Source organism: Suncus etruscus, chromosome 11 (genome assembly GCF_024139225.1).
Source record: "Suncus etruscus isolate mSunEtr1 chromosome 11, mSunEtr1.pri.cur, whole genome shotgun sequence".
Taxonomy (NCBI): Eukaryota; Metazoa; Chordata; class Mammalia; order Eulipotyphla; family Soricidae; genus Suncus; species Suncus etruscus.
Window position 1 is genome coordinate 27,206,127 of NC_064858.1, and position 16,496 is coordinate 27,222,622.

The 16,496-nt window shown below is 36.8% G+C and overlaps 1 protein-coding gene across 1 annotated transcript; it reads right to left on the reverse strand.

Annotated features, from left to right (window-relative positions):
- Positions 1–7,883: 7,883 nt before the first annotated feature.
- IAPP (islet amyloid polypeptide) lies at positions 7,884–13,012 on the reverse strand. Its single transcript, XM_049783869.1, has 3 exons — positions 12,933–13,012; positions 12,633–12,722; positions 7,884–8,164 (listed from the first exon to the last, which is right to left on the reverse strand). The coding sequence occupies exons 1-3, from the start codon at positions 13,010–13,012 to the stop codon at positions 7,975–7,977; spliced, it is 360 nt and encodes a 119-aa protein (XP_049639826.1). The 3' UTR covers positions 7,884–7,974.
- Positions 13,013–16,496: the final 3,484 nt, after the last annotated feature.

Here is a 16,496-nt window from a genome sequence, read left to right on the forward strand (position 1 = left end):
CCCTATGGCAACTTGGTTTTCCATCAAGTTTACCAAAAACAAACAGCATTCTCAAAGGGGGACTTGTTAACCAATTATTGGGATCATTCACTTCTTTGATTTCTGAGAAATAGATCTAAAGCTGTTATGGATACTTTAAAAGGATTCCTCATTCGACTTGGTTCTCCTTCACTCACAGGTGCCTTGCACTAAAAGCTGCATTTCCTGACAATTGTATCTCAATTGAAAAATAAAGTAGCCTACCATTACTTGATAGAAACTTTAAGATACACCTATTAAATTGCAGGACACCCTTCACCCCGCCACGCTGCCTCCACCTCTGTCCTTGTTCCAAGCTCTTTAGCGATAAATTTGTTTCTAATGGGTATTGGAGAATGTCCTATTGTTATTTTTTATAGAATTTTCTTTTCTGATGGAAAAGAATTATTTGTAATGTGCACTCCATGGAATTAAAGGGAGTTTTCCCCTCCTGAATAGGAGCAGAAATTAAGCCTAAGTACAGGAAATGAAACTGGTTTTCTAAGGTCTGTGGGGCATTTGGTTACCTTGAGTGCTTGTGGGATATTTTATTCTTATTATGTCAGTTGATCTTCGGGTTTGAAGAGAAAAGTTGCATCTCTGAAGCCTCACTGCAGACACCTAAGGTAGGTGACCAGGTGTAACTGAGATTTGGAGCAAGCTGATCTCAGGACTGGGACTAGACCTCAAGGAAGTGAGTTTATTTTTCTTTTCTTTTCACTTTTGTACCACACCTAGTGGTATTATGGATTTGTTCTGGACTCAGGGATCTGCACTAAGGGATCATTCTTGGTCTCGGGATCATAGTTGGTGCTGAGGATCAAACTGGGCAATACAAGTGCTTTCTCCTCTTTACTCTCTCTCTCCAGTCTGGGAGGTAAGTTCTTTGCCAACAGCAAGGTCAGGTTCCATGTGGATGCAGGGATGCCTTTTTTCCTATATCCTGTGGAAAAGGGGACTTGTGTGAGGGAAGGTGAGAAAACAAGTCAAATAGAAATAGAAAATGCAGAAATCAGGAATGTTGCTCTCTGGGGAGCTGAATTTGGAAGGTGCATAACTTGGAGAAGGGTGTAGACTGATGCTGAAGTTCAGAGCGGTTTCTGTGTTGCAGACTCTTCAATTCTCACTCTGCCCCCTGAAGAGCAGGACCTTCTCCCCACTGATCTCCAGTTCTAGGAACTCTCCCTTGCAAGAGACCACTAACCTTGCAGTGTTCTGGATAGTAACCTTAGGAACATGATAACTAGAGAGGAAAAGACTGGGTTGATTTCCAGAAGGATGGTGAAAAAGGAACCACTGAGAAAAGTGTCTGGGGCATGCCAGGCTGAATCCCTGAGATTTGGAAGTTGATTGAAAGGATTTAAGCGGGGACACGGAGAGTCTTGGGAATAAGAAGCTCAGTGGAAACTGTGAGTCCATGTGGAGGAGATGCCTCTCCCTGCCCGCGCTCCCTGAGCATACACCAAGACAGGAACTCTCTTCTGGGGTGCTGGCAGTGAGCCTCGAGACTTCTGGGGGAAGATCCTGATATTTTAGGAGTTGTAAGAGTATGGGGCTGAATACAGAAGAGAGAGAAACCACCTAGAAATAACTGTAAGGTTACTGCTTATGGGGAGAACCAAGATGTTTTCATTGAAAGTCAAAGGGAACTAGATGTAATGCTAGATACAGCCTTAATGCATACTGTGTGTGTGTGTGTGTGTGTGTGTGTGTGTGTGTGTGTGTGTGGTGTGTGCGCCCACGTGCGCCTGGGGGGTATGTCATAGGACTCTGTCATTTCTTTTTTGAAAGTTATCAGAGAGGAGACAATCTCATTTAATGTCTGGAGGATAGATTGTGGATTGAATATGATTGAATTGAATATGACAGGAGCAGAAGGGGATGGTTCCCCCCCCCCCCAAGGTGCTTGTTCTGGGCACCAAGCTGTCTCTGTTTCTAGTGGACAGATGACTTAGAACACTGCCCAGAGAGTTTCCATGGCAAAAACCCCTTTTTAATGTTCAAGACCTATAACCAATTATGTGCCTGATGGTACATTGCCAGAGATTGAATCTGAGCTTCCTGCAGTCAAGGCCTGTTTTACATGCGCTCAGCTCACTGACCCCTCTCTCTCCCGGGCTCCATTTCAAAGACTTCAATAGCACAACCCTTCCACAACATTGGGGCCTATTCTTGGTAAGGAAACAGGGGCTGGAGAGATAGCATGGAGGTAAGGCATTTGCCTTTCATGCAGAAGGTTGGTGGTTCGAATCCCAGCATCCCATATGGTCCCCTGAACCTGCCAGGAGCGATTTCTGAGCATAGAGCCAGAAGTAACCCCTGAGTGCTGCCGGGTGTGACCCAAAAACCAAAAACAAACAAACAAAAAAAAAAAAACAAAAAAAAAAGAAAAATAAAAAAACAAACAAACAGGTATAATTTTCTTTCCAGTCATAATATCTGTCCTACCCTAGCTGGCTGGGCCAGTGATCTTCCAGCTTCTGCTCATCTGCATATAGATTACCATTAACTGAACAGTTCTCCAACTTATGGTCATGCACATAACCTTAGGATCTGCCTTTCTTCCTATACTACACAAATGTCAAGGAACATGGAAGCCTGGCAGTATGACTTGGGTCACTCTCTAAAGGAGGGTCTTCATCTAAGATAGAACAGGGATGATCAATTATTGCACATATCTCACGATAAAAATTTGTGAGGAAGGGCTGGAGAGATAGCATGGAGGTAAGGCATTTGCCTTTCATGCAGGAGGTCATCGGTTTGAATCCCGGCGTCCCATATGGTCCCCCGTGCCTGCCAGGAGCAATTTCTGAGCCTGGAGCCAGGAATAACCCCTGAGCACTGCCGGATGTGACCCAAAAACCACAAAAAAAATTGTGAGCAATGATATTATCCTGATAATAATTTTATTATTTTATATATATAATTTTATTATTTATAATAATAAAAGATGATTGGAATTGGAGTGATAGTACAGCAGGTAGAAATAGGTAATGTGGATCTATCTCACAGACATTTTTGTCTTAACAATTAGAATTTCGAAACTTCAGGAATGCCAGTTTGTGGGCTGACATCACCAGGGCCATTTGTAGTGAGTGCAAGCCTCCTCCCACCCTCATCCTTCTTCTTCCAGGAGGCCTGACAACTAAGTACATGACCCTAAAAGTTGCAATATCAGTAATAGTGCTTTGAATTTCTGGACAATTTGATTTGTTTGATGCTGTCATCATATAAGCAACACATCAATTTAACAGAATGGACAGCTAACAAGAGCGTTCTAAACGTTCTGCCATTGTATTAATGACTTCATTAGAGATACAATTTTCACAAATGTGCTTGCTACTGTATTTTTTCCTTTTTTCTTTCTTTCCTTTTTTTTAAACTTTATTTTTCTTTTTTACTTTTTCTTTTAATTTTTTCAATAATTTTGTTTTCACTTATCTGGAAACAAATGTATTCTGGTTAACTATGTCAACAACAAGATGCATTTTCTTTAAATAAAAAATGTAAAAGATGAATACTAAAATTTTGGGGTGACAATATGATTTTACTGACTTCTATGAGACTATAATATGATGTCAAGAATTACTGGGCCACTCTGGTTGTACTCAGGTTTTCTAAGCTGCACCCTAAGAAGCTCAGGGGACCATAAATGGTGTCAGGGATCAAACTGGGGTTGGCATGATAAGGTAAAGTCCTTAACTCCTGTAATATCTCTCAAGTCCCCAATAAGAATTTTATGGATATATAATTGCATTATATTACATTATATAGGTTTATTATATAATATATTATATTAACTACATTAGGTTTCAGGTATATATCATTTTATAGCACTGATATATTTCACTGAGTTTACTTTGTTCTCTTTACTTGGAATAATAAACAGTGTGTAAGTAAGAAGCTCCAGAGCAACTGTTAGCTTGTTTTCCAGTTGAGATTCTTATCATTTACAAACTTTTCTTTTCCCATCATAGCTGGAAGTGCTCAGGGCTTCCTTCTGGCTCAGCACTCAGAGATCCCTTCTGGTGTGGCTCAGAGAAATGTATGGGGTAGCAGGGAATTGAAGTCAGGTCATCTGCATGCAAGGCATCTACTGTACTTCAGCAGTATATACCAACATTAGCTTTTAGCCTGTTAACATCATTTGTAGCTGGAAATTTTGGTCACCTTTATAGGTATTTCTATAGACTACATAAAGTTTAATATAAATTCCTAGCAAAGTCTAGAAAGAAAAGTAGTAATAATGCCAAGCTTTTCTGAGCCACGATTGCAGATAAAAACCTACAGAGACATGTATATGGGGAAGGGGATTGGGCCATACCTGGCAGTGTTGAGAGACTACTCCTGGCTCTATGCTTAGTGTTTGGGGATCATACACAAAGTCAGGAATCAAACCAGAATCAGTCGTATGCAATGTAAGTACTCTAATATCAGTGTGACTATTAAAATGTGACTATTTAAAATTTATTTTTAATTCACAAGGTAAAAATTGTGACTGAGGGGCTGGGGTGATAGCATAGCGGTAGGGTGTTTGTCTGACCTGGGAATGGCTGACCTGATATGGACCTGGGTTTGATTCTGAGCATCAGATGGTACCCCGAGCCTGCCAGGGGCAATTTCTGAGCACAGAACCAGAAATAACTGAGTGCTGCTGGGTGTGGCCCCCAAACCAAAAACCAAACAAAATAATTGTGACTGATAAAAATGTACATATATGCCCAATATTAATGCTTTCCTGTGCTATTGACAGAAAAATGATGAATCTTAGATTATTAGTCACAGTGACTAAATTTGTCCTATTTTTTTGCATTGGGGTGTTAAAACAGAGTTTTATTCTATTAAGGAGATTTAGTAATTAATCACAATACTATTAGAAGGACAACATGTAGTAAAGATGTGTGAGACCACCAAGGCACCAAAAGCTTTTAAACTAAATGTCTCTAAATGGCCACATTCAAGCTTCCATTTTTGTGTTTCTGATGAGTCCAAATGGTTTTCTTCTGCTCTAGAAGGTGACATTTTTGCCAGTGATAGCTACTAGGATCTTTAAATATCCTGGCTTATATGAATTAGCTAGTTTAAAATTTTTTACGAGAAAAAGTTTACTTTTTGGTTAAAATTCTAATTTCTTATAATGATGCCTATTCGTGATTCTAATTTTATTTTATTAAAAGTTTTTGTTGTTATTGTTTTGGTGAGTCTCACTGAGCTGTCTTCAGGGCTTACTGCACTCAAAGATCACTCCTGGTGGGGTTCTTGTAACCCAATTTGGTACTGAGGATTGAATCCAGGTCTGCTCTATGCCAGACATGCTTCTTAATCCCTAACCTCCCTTTCTGAGCCCACATAATTCCAGTTATAAAGGCATTTCCTTTATTAATAGGCACTTTCTTGCCTCTGTGGTAAACTTCTGGATCCTTAAAAATTCTGTCCTGTAGAATGTTAGAACTTGCTCTTCCCCCCTTCTAATCTGCTTACCACTCACAGGTGCCCACACCAGATGTGCTGTTTCCATATTGCCTGCTATTTCCTTTTCAGGATTTGGTGCCTCTTCTCATTGATTACAACCTTTGTGCTACATAACAAAAGGAATGTTCCCACAGGGAAGAGGGTGGATTTTTCAGAACTTACCTGAAGTTATTGTAATTCTATATGAAGTTGTCAGGATAAGTGCCTTTGTTTTCTGTTCATTGGAGCAGGAAAGGTTTCGAGTGAAACAAACCCAATTGTGGATTTGGATAGTTTATTGTCAATATTCCATTTCCCCTTTTGTGTCTTGTAGTTTCCCCATATTGTTTTGTACCTACTTTTCTTACCTGTCGTCATTTCCTCCCACCTTCTTTAAGTTCTTCCTTCTCTTTTGCACCCAACTACCAAGTACATTTAGTGATAGTTATGATTTATTGTGTACGACTACAAAGGCTACACTAATTATAGCTGATTGAAGTTAGATAGGAATTTGGCACACAGGGAGTCTTCACTTCACCTCCTTGACAGGTGCTTGGAAACTGCTAGGACCTTGGGACCTGGGAGAAAGCTACAGTCCTCATAAAAAAATAGATGGAACATCCCTCACATAAAAAAATGGATAGAACATCCTTCATCATGCATATATCTATATTGGGGTTAGAAAGGATTTGGGAGGGAGTTTGGGGTCACACCTGGGTGATCTGTATATAAAACAAGAGGTTTAATCTCTGTGCTATATCTCTGGCTCTTTTCTCATCAACATTATAATTGAGAGACCCAAAATCATTTGAGGACCACCTCTTTTATTTCTAGTCATCATTAAATCCCTACATTGATTGGATGTTTTACTGTCTTAAATGCTAGACTAGCAATTGTATCACACTGTATTAAATGAAGCCCACTTATTGATTCCATTGCTCATGATTCATAAAATACACTGATTCAGCCAACTGAGACACTTTTAGACAGAACTGAACGACAAAAATCTAAGCTGAGGGCCTTTGAGAGATACCTCCTGACTCGGTGATTCCCGGCTCAAGTAGCATCCAGGATAGTGAAGGTAAAGTGGCATTAACTCATAGAAGATTGAACAGAAGTGGATGTGGATAGAATATACAAGAAAGTTTTATTTCAAGTAGACTGTTGTAGGGGGTGGGTGCCATGTAACTTAGTATTGAATACAGAATTGGCATTTCCGGTGACACTGTTTTGTTTTCTGCACCAGACATGCACACAAATAAGTGCAGGAAATGAATAAAGGAAAAAATGGAAAACCAGAAAGTTTAAAAAACTACACAAAATATGCAAAAAATCTCACCCCATAATTTGATCATCTAAGGCACACTTCACACGGCTTAAGATTTTTCTTTTGATTTTTCAAAGTCCAAGTCGAATGTCTTTAGAAATGGCATGATGTAGCATCAGAGCAGTTTAGATTAAAGTTTAGTTAAAGTTACTTCCAAAGTTATCTTTCAGCCTGGGAAATTCATACACTGTAATTGAAAGCAAATTATTTCTTTTCACTTCCAATACTTGGAATCTCCAATGTGTAAGCTCTGCAGAAATAGCCAATTCGTTTTGCAATGAACATAAACTGCCATTCAGTATATAGATTTCAGAAGTGTGTGTTTAATCCAGGACATGAGCAGCAAAAATACAAGTAGTTTTTGATCTTTTTTTTTTTTTTTTTTTTTTGGTTTTGGGCTACACCCATTTGACGCTCAGGGGTTACTCCTGGCTATGCACTCAGAAATCGCCCCTGGCTTGGGGGGACCATATGGGATGCCGGGGGATTGAACCACAGTCCGTCCTACGGTAGCGCTTGCAAGGCAGACACCTTACCTCTAGTGCCACCTTCCCGGCCCCATAGTTTTTGAAGTATTCTGTGTAAGAGTAGGCTTGATGCTACTCAAGTTCACTTCAGCAGATGTAGAACAGTGACATTTAATAAAAACTCACTCATGATAATATACAGAAAGATCATCACAGGCAAAATTACTTTTAGTTCTAGCAAGCATAGCAGAGAATGGAACAAAAAAACATTTTCACTGAGTCAAGTACAGAATTTTACTTTTTAAAAATAGCATGTAATAGCATGGTGCAAAACTGGCATTTTTTAACAATGAAGCTTACAAGACTCTTAGATACTTAGAATAATGTTTCTTACTGCTTATCATTTATCAAGTTGCCAAATGCCATTTTCTCTTTTGTTCCCAAACTCATTATTAAAAAAAGGATAAAAATTTTAAAATAAAATTCTATGTAAAGAAGATTTCATTTTAAAAGATACTGTCTTTTTTATAATGGGATATTAATTAGTATTGAGTTTAAAACAATTTTAACATGAAAATTTGTATATACTGCCACAAAGTTGGTACACACCCCATAAAGTCACACTCAAAGTTGAAAGGCACTATTAAAATATACAAGAAATCACTAAGTTTTTAAGCACAAAACAGTAAGAATTGTTGGGATATGTAGCCTTTATAAAGGTAAGTAAGACAGTGGTTCTCTGTTCAAAATCTCAACTGTGTTCCTCTTGCCATATGTATTGGATCCCACGTTGGTAGATGGAGGAATAGCACCAATGTTGTTGCTAGAGCGAGTTAAGAAGTTTGTCAGGAGTTGAGTCACACATGTAGCAGTGTTGCATTTACGCTTTTCCATCTGATGACTGGTAAAACCAAAGAGAGGTGAGAGTCTTGAACAGATTTGTACAGATTACACTGAACAGGCCTTACTGATGAAAACTAAAGAGAACATTTTCACATAAGTGCCACAATGTTTTTTATTGACAAATATTGAATAACTTTCAATTTTTGGATAGGTGAGAATGTAGGAGACTCATGGTTTTATTAGAAAATAATCTGACAACTGGTGATATAGTACAGCAAGTAAGGTACTTGCCTTGTAAATGACCAACCTAATTTCAATTCCCAACACTACATATGCACCCCTGAATTCCTCCAGGAGTGATTCCTGAGCACAGAGCAAAAGAGCAAGCCCTAAGTATCTCTGTGCTTTTGATTTTTGGCATCAACAAAGGTGCACCACTCTTTGTCTTCAAACAAAAATGTCTCTTAAGACAATCAATGATTTTGCCACTATCTGAATAGATCTGGAGAATATTATGCTGAGTGAAATTAGGAGAGAGACAGATACAGTGTGATCCCCTTCTCTGTGGAACAAGAACATGAACTTATTATGGGAGGTAAAGGACTGTAGGAGAGGTGGAGAGTGAAACAATGGTGGAAAGAAGCTGAGACTCTGGTGGAGGGTGTGGTAGAAAGTTAAATTCATGAAATTCTTCATTAACACTGTTAAAATCATAGCGCATCAAGTGAAATATTTAAAAACCAAAGTAAGTCTTTGAAAGAATTATATGAAGAACTTTCTACTGTAGTCAACATTGAATTTCACAACATGTACCTACCTTTCAAAATTTAGAATACATTCTGGATGATGATGATGAAGATGATGATAATGATTGATGTCTTTGTCTTACATACTTCTAATTTTTGCTGATGAATTTATTTTCTGATATACTATAAGGATTTAGAAATAAAATTTACATGGGACCAGGAGTGTGTGGAGTTTAAAATACATCTGTAAATTTCTTACATCTTTCTTTCTTTTTTTTTTTCTTCTTACATCTTTCTAACAAGAATTAAGAGTTGGTTAAGTGTTATTAAGTTCCTTAGGCTCATTGAATCAGAATATTAAGAGATAAATGTCAGGTGTTATTAAGTCTCAGAGGAATCAAATGTATCACCTATCTGCTTACACTTAACTGCTGTAGGTAAGAATTTTATTAGTCTGCATAATATAGTTCTCTCTAATTCATTCCTATAATTTCAACAATGCTAATGCTAAGAACAAGTTATATGATAAAGCCACGAGAGACTTTTTTGGGAGGGGGCAATGATATTAATAGCCACCACATTCTTTCCTCCAATTGCATAGTAGTATTACTAAACCAGTTAAAAACTGATTACCATTATTGAATAATTGATTTGACTTTTAACTTCTCTATTTACCAAATTTATTTATATCATCTCTCTGTTTTATCTCATTATTTGCAATGTGTTATTTGACATCTATACAGGATAATATTGCTTCCCTTTTTGCTGACAATTTGGAAACCTAAGAAAATAAATGTTTTTAGTTTCACAGAAGTAAAAATATTGATAAAATTTAGACTAAGTTTAAAGTTGCAAAAAAGATATAGTTATGAGTTAGGTATTTATCTTATATAACACTGGGGGCAGAGGAAATGAAGTTCATCTCAGCATGTTCATTTTATTTTCTTTATTTCTATATAGTACTAGCTTAAGAGTAAATATTTTAAAATTTCACCTTAAACTCTCTGATTTTTAGTTACATGTTGACTCTACAATATATAAAACTCATTTGAAACTGTTGGGAATTCAAGTAAGTGAACTGAGTATCTATTGAGTGCCTGCTGATAGTCAATCAAAGGAAACCCACTTTGGAACTTCATACGTATCAATCTCATTCATGTGATCTGTTAGGTTATTTCTCTTCGTATGTGCAATAAACACACTCACTATTCAGTTGAAAAGATAATATATTATCTAACTAAACCAGTTGATTTATACACTGGCCATTGAATTTTAAAAGATGATACAATTTTCCTAAAAAAAGAAGGAAGTAGGAATTGGTATTTGATCTAGATACTCTAGGTTAATACTTTAAAATGTAAATGTAAAATGTAAATGTAAAGCAATGAAATTGTGGATTTGAGAAAGAAGTTCAAAGGGATATGTTTTTCAATAGACTGGGAAAATGTCTAGAGAAGTATGTGAAATATGCTATATACTGAATAAATGAGTGCTAAATTTCTGAGCTTTGAGAACTTGGTTTCATTGTCCATGTGTTCATTTCTATGGTGTCTTATAGACTATAATAAAGCTTGAAACCCTATATTATACTTTTGACTACCCTCTGATTATTTCCCTAACATATTTTTAATGTATTATAGAAAAATTGGTGAGCAAGTGTGTGATTCTTTTGTCACACAAAATGATTATTTTAAAATGATTTTTTTTGTTTTTTTGGTTGTTTTTATTTGTTTGTTTGTTTTTGGGTCACACCGGCAGCGCTCAGGGGTTACTCCTGGCACTGTGCTCAGAAATCGCTCCTGGCAGGCTCAGGGGACCATATGGGATGCTGGGATTCGAACCACCGACCTTCTGCATGCAAGGCGAATGACTTACCTCCATGCTATCTCTCCGGCCCTTTAAAATGATTTGTAAAATCAGTAACTTTTAAATTTCATATCAGGTAGGTATAAGAGTAAAATAAAAAACCTCTCAAATGTTATGGTTGATTTATGGTAAGAAAGATGACACTGAATATTACATCTATGTCAGTTTTTAGATGAAATTTTGTAGACTACTACAAAACTACTACATAGTTAAACTGCTAAGGATGATACATTCTTCCCTCCCCACATTTAGAAAATGATCAAATATAATGACTTTAGGAGTCATTAAAAGCAATTTAAGGTCTACAACCATACCACACTAAATGCGCCCAATCTCGTCTAAAAGCAATTGGAAGAATGGTTTACAAGAATTTCTAATATCATTTCAGAGTAAGATATTGTAAAGCTAGCATGGAAATAATATAATTTGATAATGATATTTTTTTTCTGAATGATGTTCATTTGATAACTAATAAAGGTCCTCAAAGACATCATAGTAAAGTTGATTAACAAATGTCTATTCTAAGGAAAGAAAACATAAAAATCTAGTAAGAAGTATGAGGTAATAATGCTAATTACCCCATCAGCCTTCAATTTTTCTGCTACTTTACCAAACACCTTATGATAGATTTAAAGTTATTTTTATCTGTTAAAAATAAATACAAAATGTACCCAATTCTGAGAAGAACATCTTGTATATTAATTAAATCTCAAAATAACAGTCTTCAATGATTTTTGCTAGTTGTTATATAGAGATGATCTAGAAATCTTTAGCTATTGTCAGAGATTTGCACCTCTACCAATATCACCCAGAAGAGAAATTAGATAAATTGTTGACAATGAGAGAAAAACCTACTATGTGATGACCCCAAATGAGCTCTTGTCAAAAGGCAATTCAACAATGTCAAGTCTTACATAAGGGGCAAGCTCAGTTTCACATGATTATGTGCAGTTAAAACTTCAGTTAGACATAAGTAAGTCCCCATCATATTATATATGATATACAGAACTGCCTTTGATTTAAGGTAGTTGTATTTTAAAGGCTTTCCACTTGCAAGTTGAAATTACTTCTTTTTTTTTTCAGGCCACACCCGTTTGATGCTCAGGGGTTACTCCTGGCTAAGCTCTCAGAAATTGCCCCTGGCTTGGGGGACCATATGGGACCGCGGGGAACAGCGGTCCTTCCTTGGCTAGCACTTGCAAGGCAGACACCTTACCTCTAGCGCCACCTCGCCGGCCCCTGAAATTACTTCTTATATATTTAAATGACATTCTTTTTAGATTTCCTTAAGATTTAAATTTTAATGACATGACACCATTGAAATCAAGCCTTAGAAAGAAATTCTTTTGGGGGGACCAACTTGGCAATGCTCAGGGGTAACTCTTGGCTCAGCACTCAGGAATTACGCCTTGTGGTTTTGGGGGGATCTGAAGTATTGGGATTGAACCTGGTAGGCCGAAGGTAAAGCACCGTATTCACTGTATTATCTTTCTAGTCCCCTTGAAAGAAATTCTGATACATTTGCTTACTGCTGAAAACATTTTCTAATTTACATTTGGAGCAGCTCCAAAGCATTTTTTTTAACCAAGAAAAACTTAATAATAGTTTCTCAGTTGTTATTTTCAATTGAACTTTTCAAAAATTTTCACTTGTTTTTCTCCCACACTCATTGTTTCTTCCTCTCTTCTCCACTCTCCCTCCTTTCCCTCCCCTTCTCTCCTCTCTTCTTCCTTTCCTTCCCATCTCTTCCCTTTCCATCCTTCCAGAAACAAATGTAAAAGTTTAGGATATTGATAGAACCCTCAGAGGAAAGAAAGGAATCTATATAAACATACAACAAAATTACAGCTGAAACAAAACATATGCTTAAATGTCTCCAGTTTGTGAGTCAAATTAAGATGTAGAAATGATTACCTTTTGATGTTTCCTGCTTCATGTTGTGGCTTTGCCCCTCGAAGTTCAAGCTTCATGTTTCTTGACCAAACTGGAATTTCCCATTCCTGTCTGTCAGAAGTTTTATTTGAGAAATTCATCATTTACAGACACTATTCTTTGAAGAATGAACAAGTCAAGCAATGATTTAATATTTCAGGCATTGTACTCAAGTGCAATTTTGTTAGCACTCTTATGGTCCAAGGCCTCTTCAACAATGTCACAGCATTTACTTTCCATATATTCCCTTCTATGAAAGATGCAGAATTTAAAATTACTAACCTTTCAAGGGGTGTAGCTTTTGGGTGATTTAATACAACAGAAAGCACAGCAAAGACCACAGGTATCCTCAGGGTATACATTGCTTTTCAAATTATCTGAAAAGAAAAATTCAGTCTTGAAATCAAGCAGTTCCTTTTCCTCTCCTCTCCTCTTTTCTCCTCTCCTCTCCTCACCTCTCTCCTCTCCTCTCCTCTCCTCTCCTCTCCTCTCCTCTCCTCTCCTCTCCTCTCCTCTCCTCTCCTCTCCTCTCCTCTCCTCTCCTCTCCTCTCCTCTCCTCTCCTCACCTCTCCTCCCTCTCCTTTTTTTCCTTTTCCTCTTTTCATTTTGGGCCACACCCAGCAATGCTTAGAGCTCACTCCTGACATTATACTTAGAGCTCACTCTAAGAGGGTTCAGATCATATGAGGTGCTGCAGAGCTATATGCAAGGCGAGCAAGCACCTTACCTGCTGTACTATGCTGTACTATTTCTCCAGCCTGAAACCAATACATTTGTTTTATCTCTGGTTGATATGATTTTGAACTGGAGCCTACCACACACTGAAACACTCCAAAATTCTTATTTTATGAACCTAGTTCCTAAAAATGCTCATTTTTTAAAAAAATTCTTCACGTTCTCCGTTTTCTTCTGTAAGACAACCTTGCCTTTTACTCTTTCCTCAAAAGCAGACACCTATTGAATCCTGCATTTGCTTTTTTTCTTAAATAGAATATTCTCTACCTTTCAATATTTCAGAGTTGATGATGTCAGAAAATAAATTTTGAGAATTAAAAAAAAAAACTTCCTTGAGAAATGCCTACCTTTTCTCCCCAGGCTATCCAGGTAGCCAGCTCTTATATAGAGTTCACACCTTCCCAGCTCTGACATCAGGCAGCTCTGTCATTTGTTTCCATCCCTGTAGATAGAAAGTGCCTGTAAAAAAAAAAGTGCCTTGTAAAGCACAGCAGATGGACTTTATGCCACGTTCACATCAGTAAATATCTACTAGAGTTGATGTGAGCTCCTCTGGCAGTGAGTGGACTAAATTGGCTATTGGAACAGTTGTAGAAATTGCAATTTGCATCTTTGTGAAAAACCAGGGTGCATTTAAAGGTTTTAGTAAAGCCTCCGAGAGAAGAAGTGGTGGTAGGGGGACGTGTAGAAGTAGCAATTAAAAATAACAGCAAAGAGATTTTTGATGTAAAGAGGGAAACCAGAAGTATGGAAGCAAATGATCAAATAATCCCCAGGATTTAGTGTCATGCATGTTCAGTAGTAGTTGAGTTATAAAGAAATGGTGTATAAAGGAAATATAAAAGAAAAATGAAAAGTTGCCCGTGATGCACAGAAGAATGAGAAGTAAAACATAATTACGTTAATTTTCAGCTTACGAACTCATTTCCTACTCTATGAATAGATGCTTCAACATAATTAATCAATTTCTTTTTTAATGAAACCCTCTCTCTTTTTTTTTAAAATAAAAATTCACAATTATTTTTAAGAAACAGACTTCTTTTTCCTCCACAATGTTCTTTTCTCACTTATCTAAATTATATTAAAATTGGTATTTGGAGTTATAAAATCTACATGTTACATATGGAAACCAAAGCAAGTGAAGTGTGTAGAGTAATATAATCTAAAAATTGTTGGGAGTTCTAGCAAAAAACTAAGTTTTCTGATTTTATGTACTTCTTGAATGTTTAGTAGAGGTATCAAGTGGGGAAGAAACAATCCTTTTCAAATGCTTTTCCCATAATTCATTGCCTTTTTTCAGTTTTAATATATCTGTAAGAAAAAGAAAGCCAAATAACATGATTTGGAAGAATAATGACTTATTCTAGCAGGGGTCTCAAACTCGCGGCCCGCGGGCCACAAACAGCCCTTCGCACATTTGTGGCCCTGCCCTAGAGGAATCTTTTTTTGTTTTGTTTTAGTTGTTTGGGTCACACCCCCCAATGTTCAAGGCTTACTACTGACTTTGCACTCAAGGATCTCCCCGACTTTGCCTCCTGCGGCCCCCAGGTAAATTGAGTTTGAGACCACTGGGGGGAAAAAAAGAATGTGTTGATAAAGTGCATAGTGATTTGGAAATAATACAAAGGCTCAGAGGGTTCAAGATAGCCTGTTCAGTATTACACAGCACCTTTATTCTGAATTCTGGACTGAAATGAAGCTGCTCATTGGGAATTTTGTATTTAATAATATGTATTAGGAATTTTGTATTTCATAATATGCTATTAATGATTCAGTCTTCATTTATACTTGTGTCTATTCTTTGGCATATATATTCTTGGTATTTTTCCTTTGGGATATTAAAAGTAATAGACAGAATATCCAGAAATGGATTCTCTTGCCATGCCTACCACAATAGATAAGTATTAAAAGAAAAATTTTATAGCTAATAAATAAAACAGAAGGACCCTATACTTTTAAAGGACTTTATGTATGTGGCATTATTATAATTGATATGTGATACCCTGCTTCACCATCCTACTTCAGGGTGAGTACCATTTTCTCCAATTGATATGCTATTAAACAGATTCAGAATATCAATCTTGCTTAACTTATACCACTATTCAGGGGTGGAGTGGAATTCAGTCTCATTTTTCAATTCTAGCTTTTTTTAGTTTTTTTAATTCACAAGGATCTCTGTTCCCATATACTGAAGTGAAGCTGCTCATTGTGAACTTTGTATTTTTTAATAACACTGTGAGCGATTTTCTTACAGTCAATACTATAACTTGCTGTTCTTGCATACTATTTGGTAAGGTCAACAACGTTTATCTAATCCAAGCTCAAAAGTCTTTGGGACACCCTCAGTTGCTAAGTGGATGAAGGTGTATGTGTAAATTTGAATCTTTAAGGCAATTTAGTGCCAGATCACAAAGTCCTTCCTACAGGAAAAACATCCCTATCTTTTACATGTGATCCCCTGAGTCTTGCTAGTCAAAAATAAAATTACAGGCAGATTTGTCATTTTCTCAGATCCTATTAGATATGGTGGCTCCAAATCTGCTAAATCCCATTGTGTAGTGCATTTAAAAAAGATCTCCTCAATGATTGCATGTTTGTGTAGTTTGAGAAAAATGGACTTAGCTTACATGTTATTTATTGACTCCATAAGTACCAATTCACACTTACTCTGATACAGAGAATAAAGTAGGTATGAGAGCAAATAAACAATAGTAAGTGAGCAGAAGAGCATTCTTATACTCAAGCATGTTAGAATCTATGGGGAAAACAAAGACAGAACTATTAAAGTTACAGTTACAAGGCTCACTTATATAGTAAGATAAAGGATGGTGAGAGAATGAAATGTGGACTCAGTCAAGATGTCAGAAATAATGAAGGAAATCAGTGAGATTAGATACTTTCTGTCAACCATTTATTCAGAGTTTTCTTTTAAAAACTACTGGGTTTAATAGTTATTAGTAATAATCATCTGAAATCTTTTGGTTATTGGTTAAAATAGTGAATTAATTCTGTGTTCCTTCTATATGTTTAGATGCCTGAAGGCTTCTGTAGACATTTAAACCTATGTCTCTTTTTTGCTTTTCTATTTCCCTGGTGATTAATGATATGGA

Excerpts from the sequence above, each read along its gene's own strand:
- IAPP (XM_049783869.1), bottom strand. The coding sequence starts at position 13,012 with ATGTATACCCTGAGGATACCTGTGGTCTTTGCTGTGCTTTCTGTTGTA. Across the intron at positions 12,723-12,932 it reads AAAGCTACACCCCTTGAAAG|ACAGGAATGGGAAATTCCAG; the intron begins GTTAGTAATTTT and ends AACTTCTGACAG. Across the intron at positions 8,165-12,632 it reads GAAGCAGGAAACATCAAAAG|TCATCAGATGGAAAAGCGTA; the intron begins GTAATCATTTCT and ends TGGTTTTACCAG.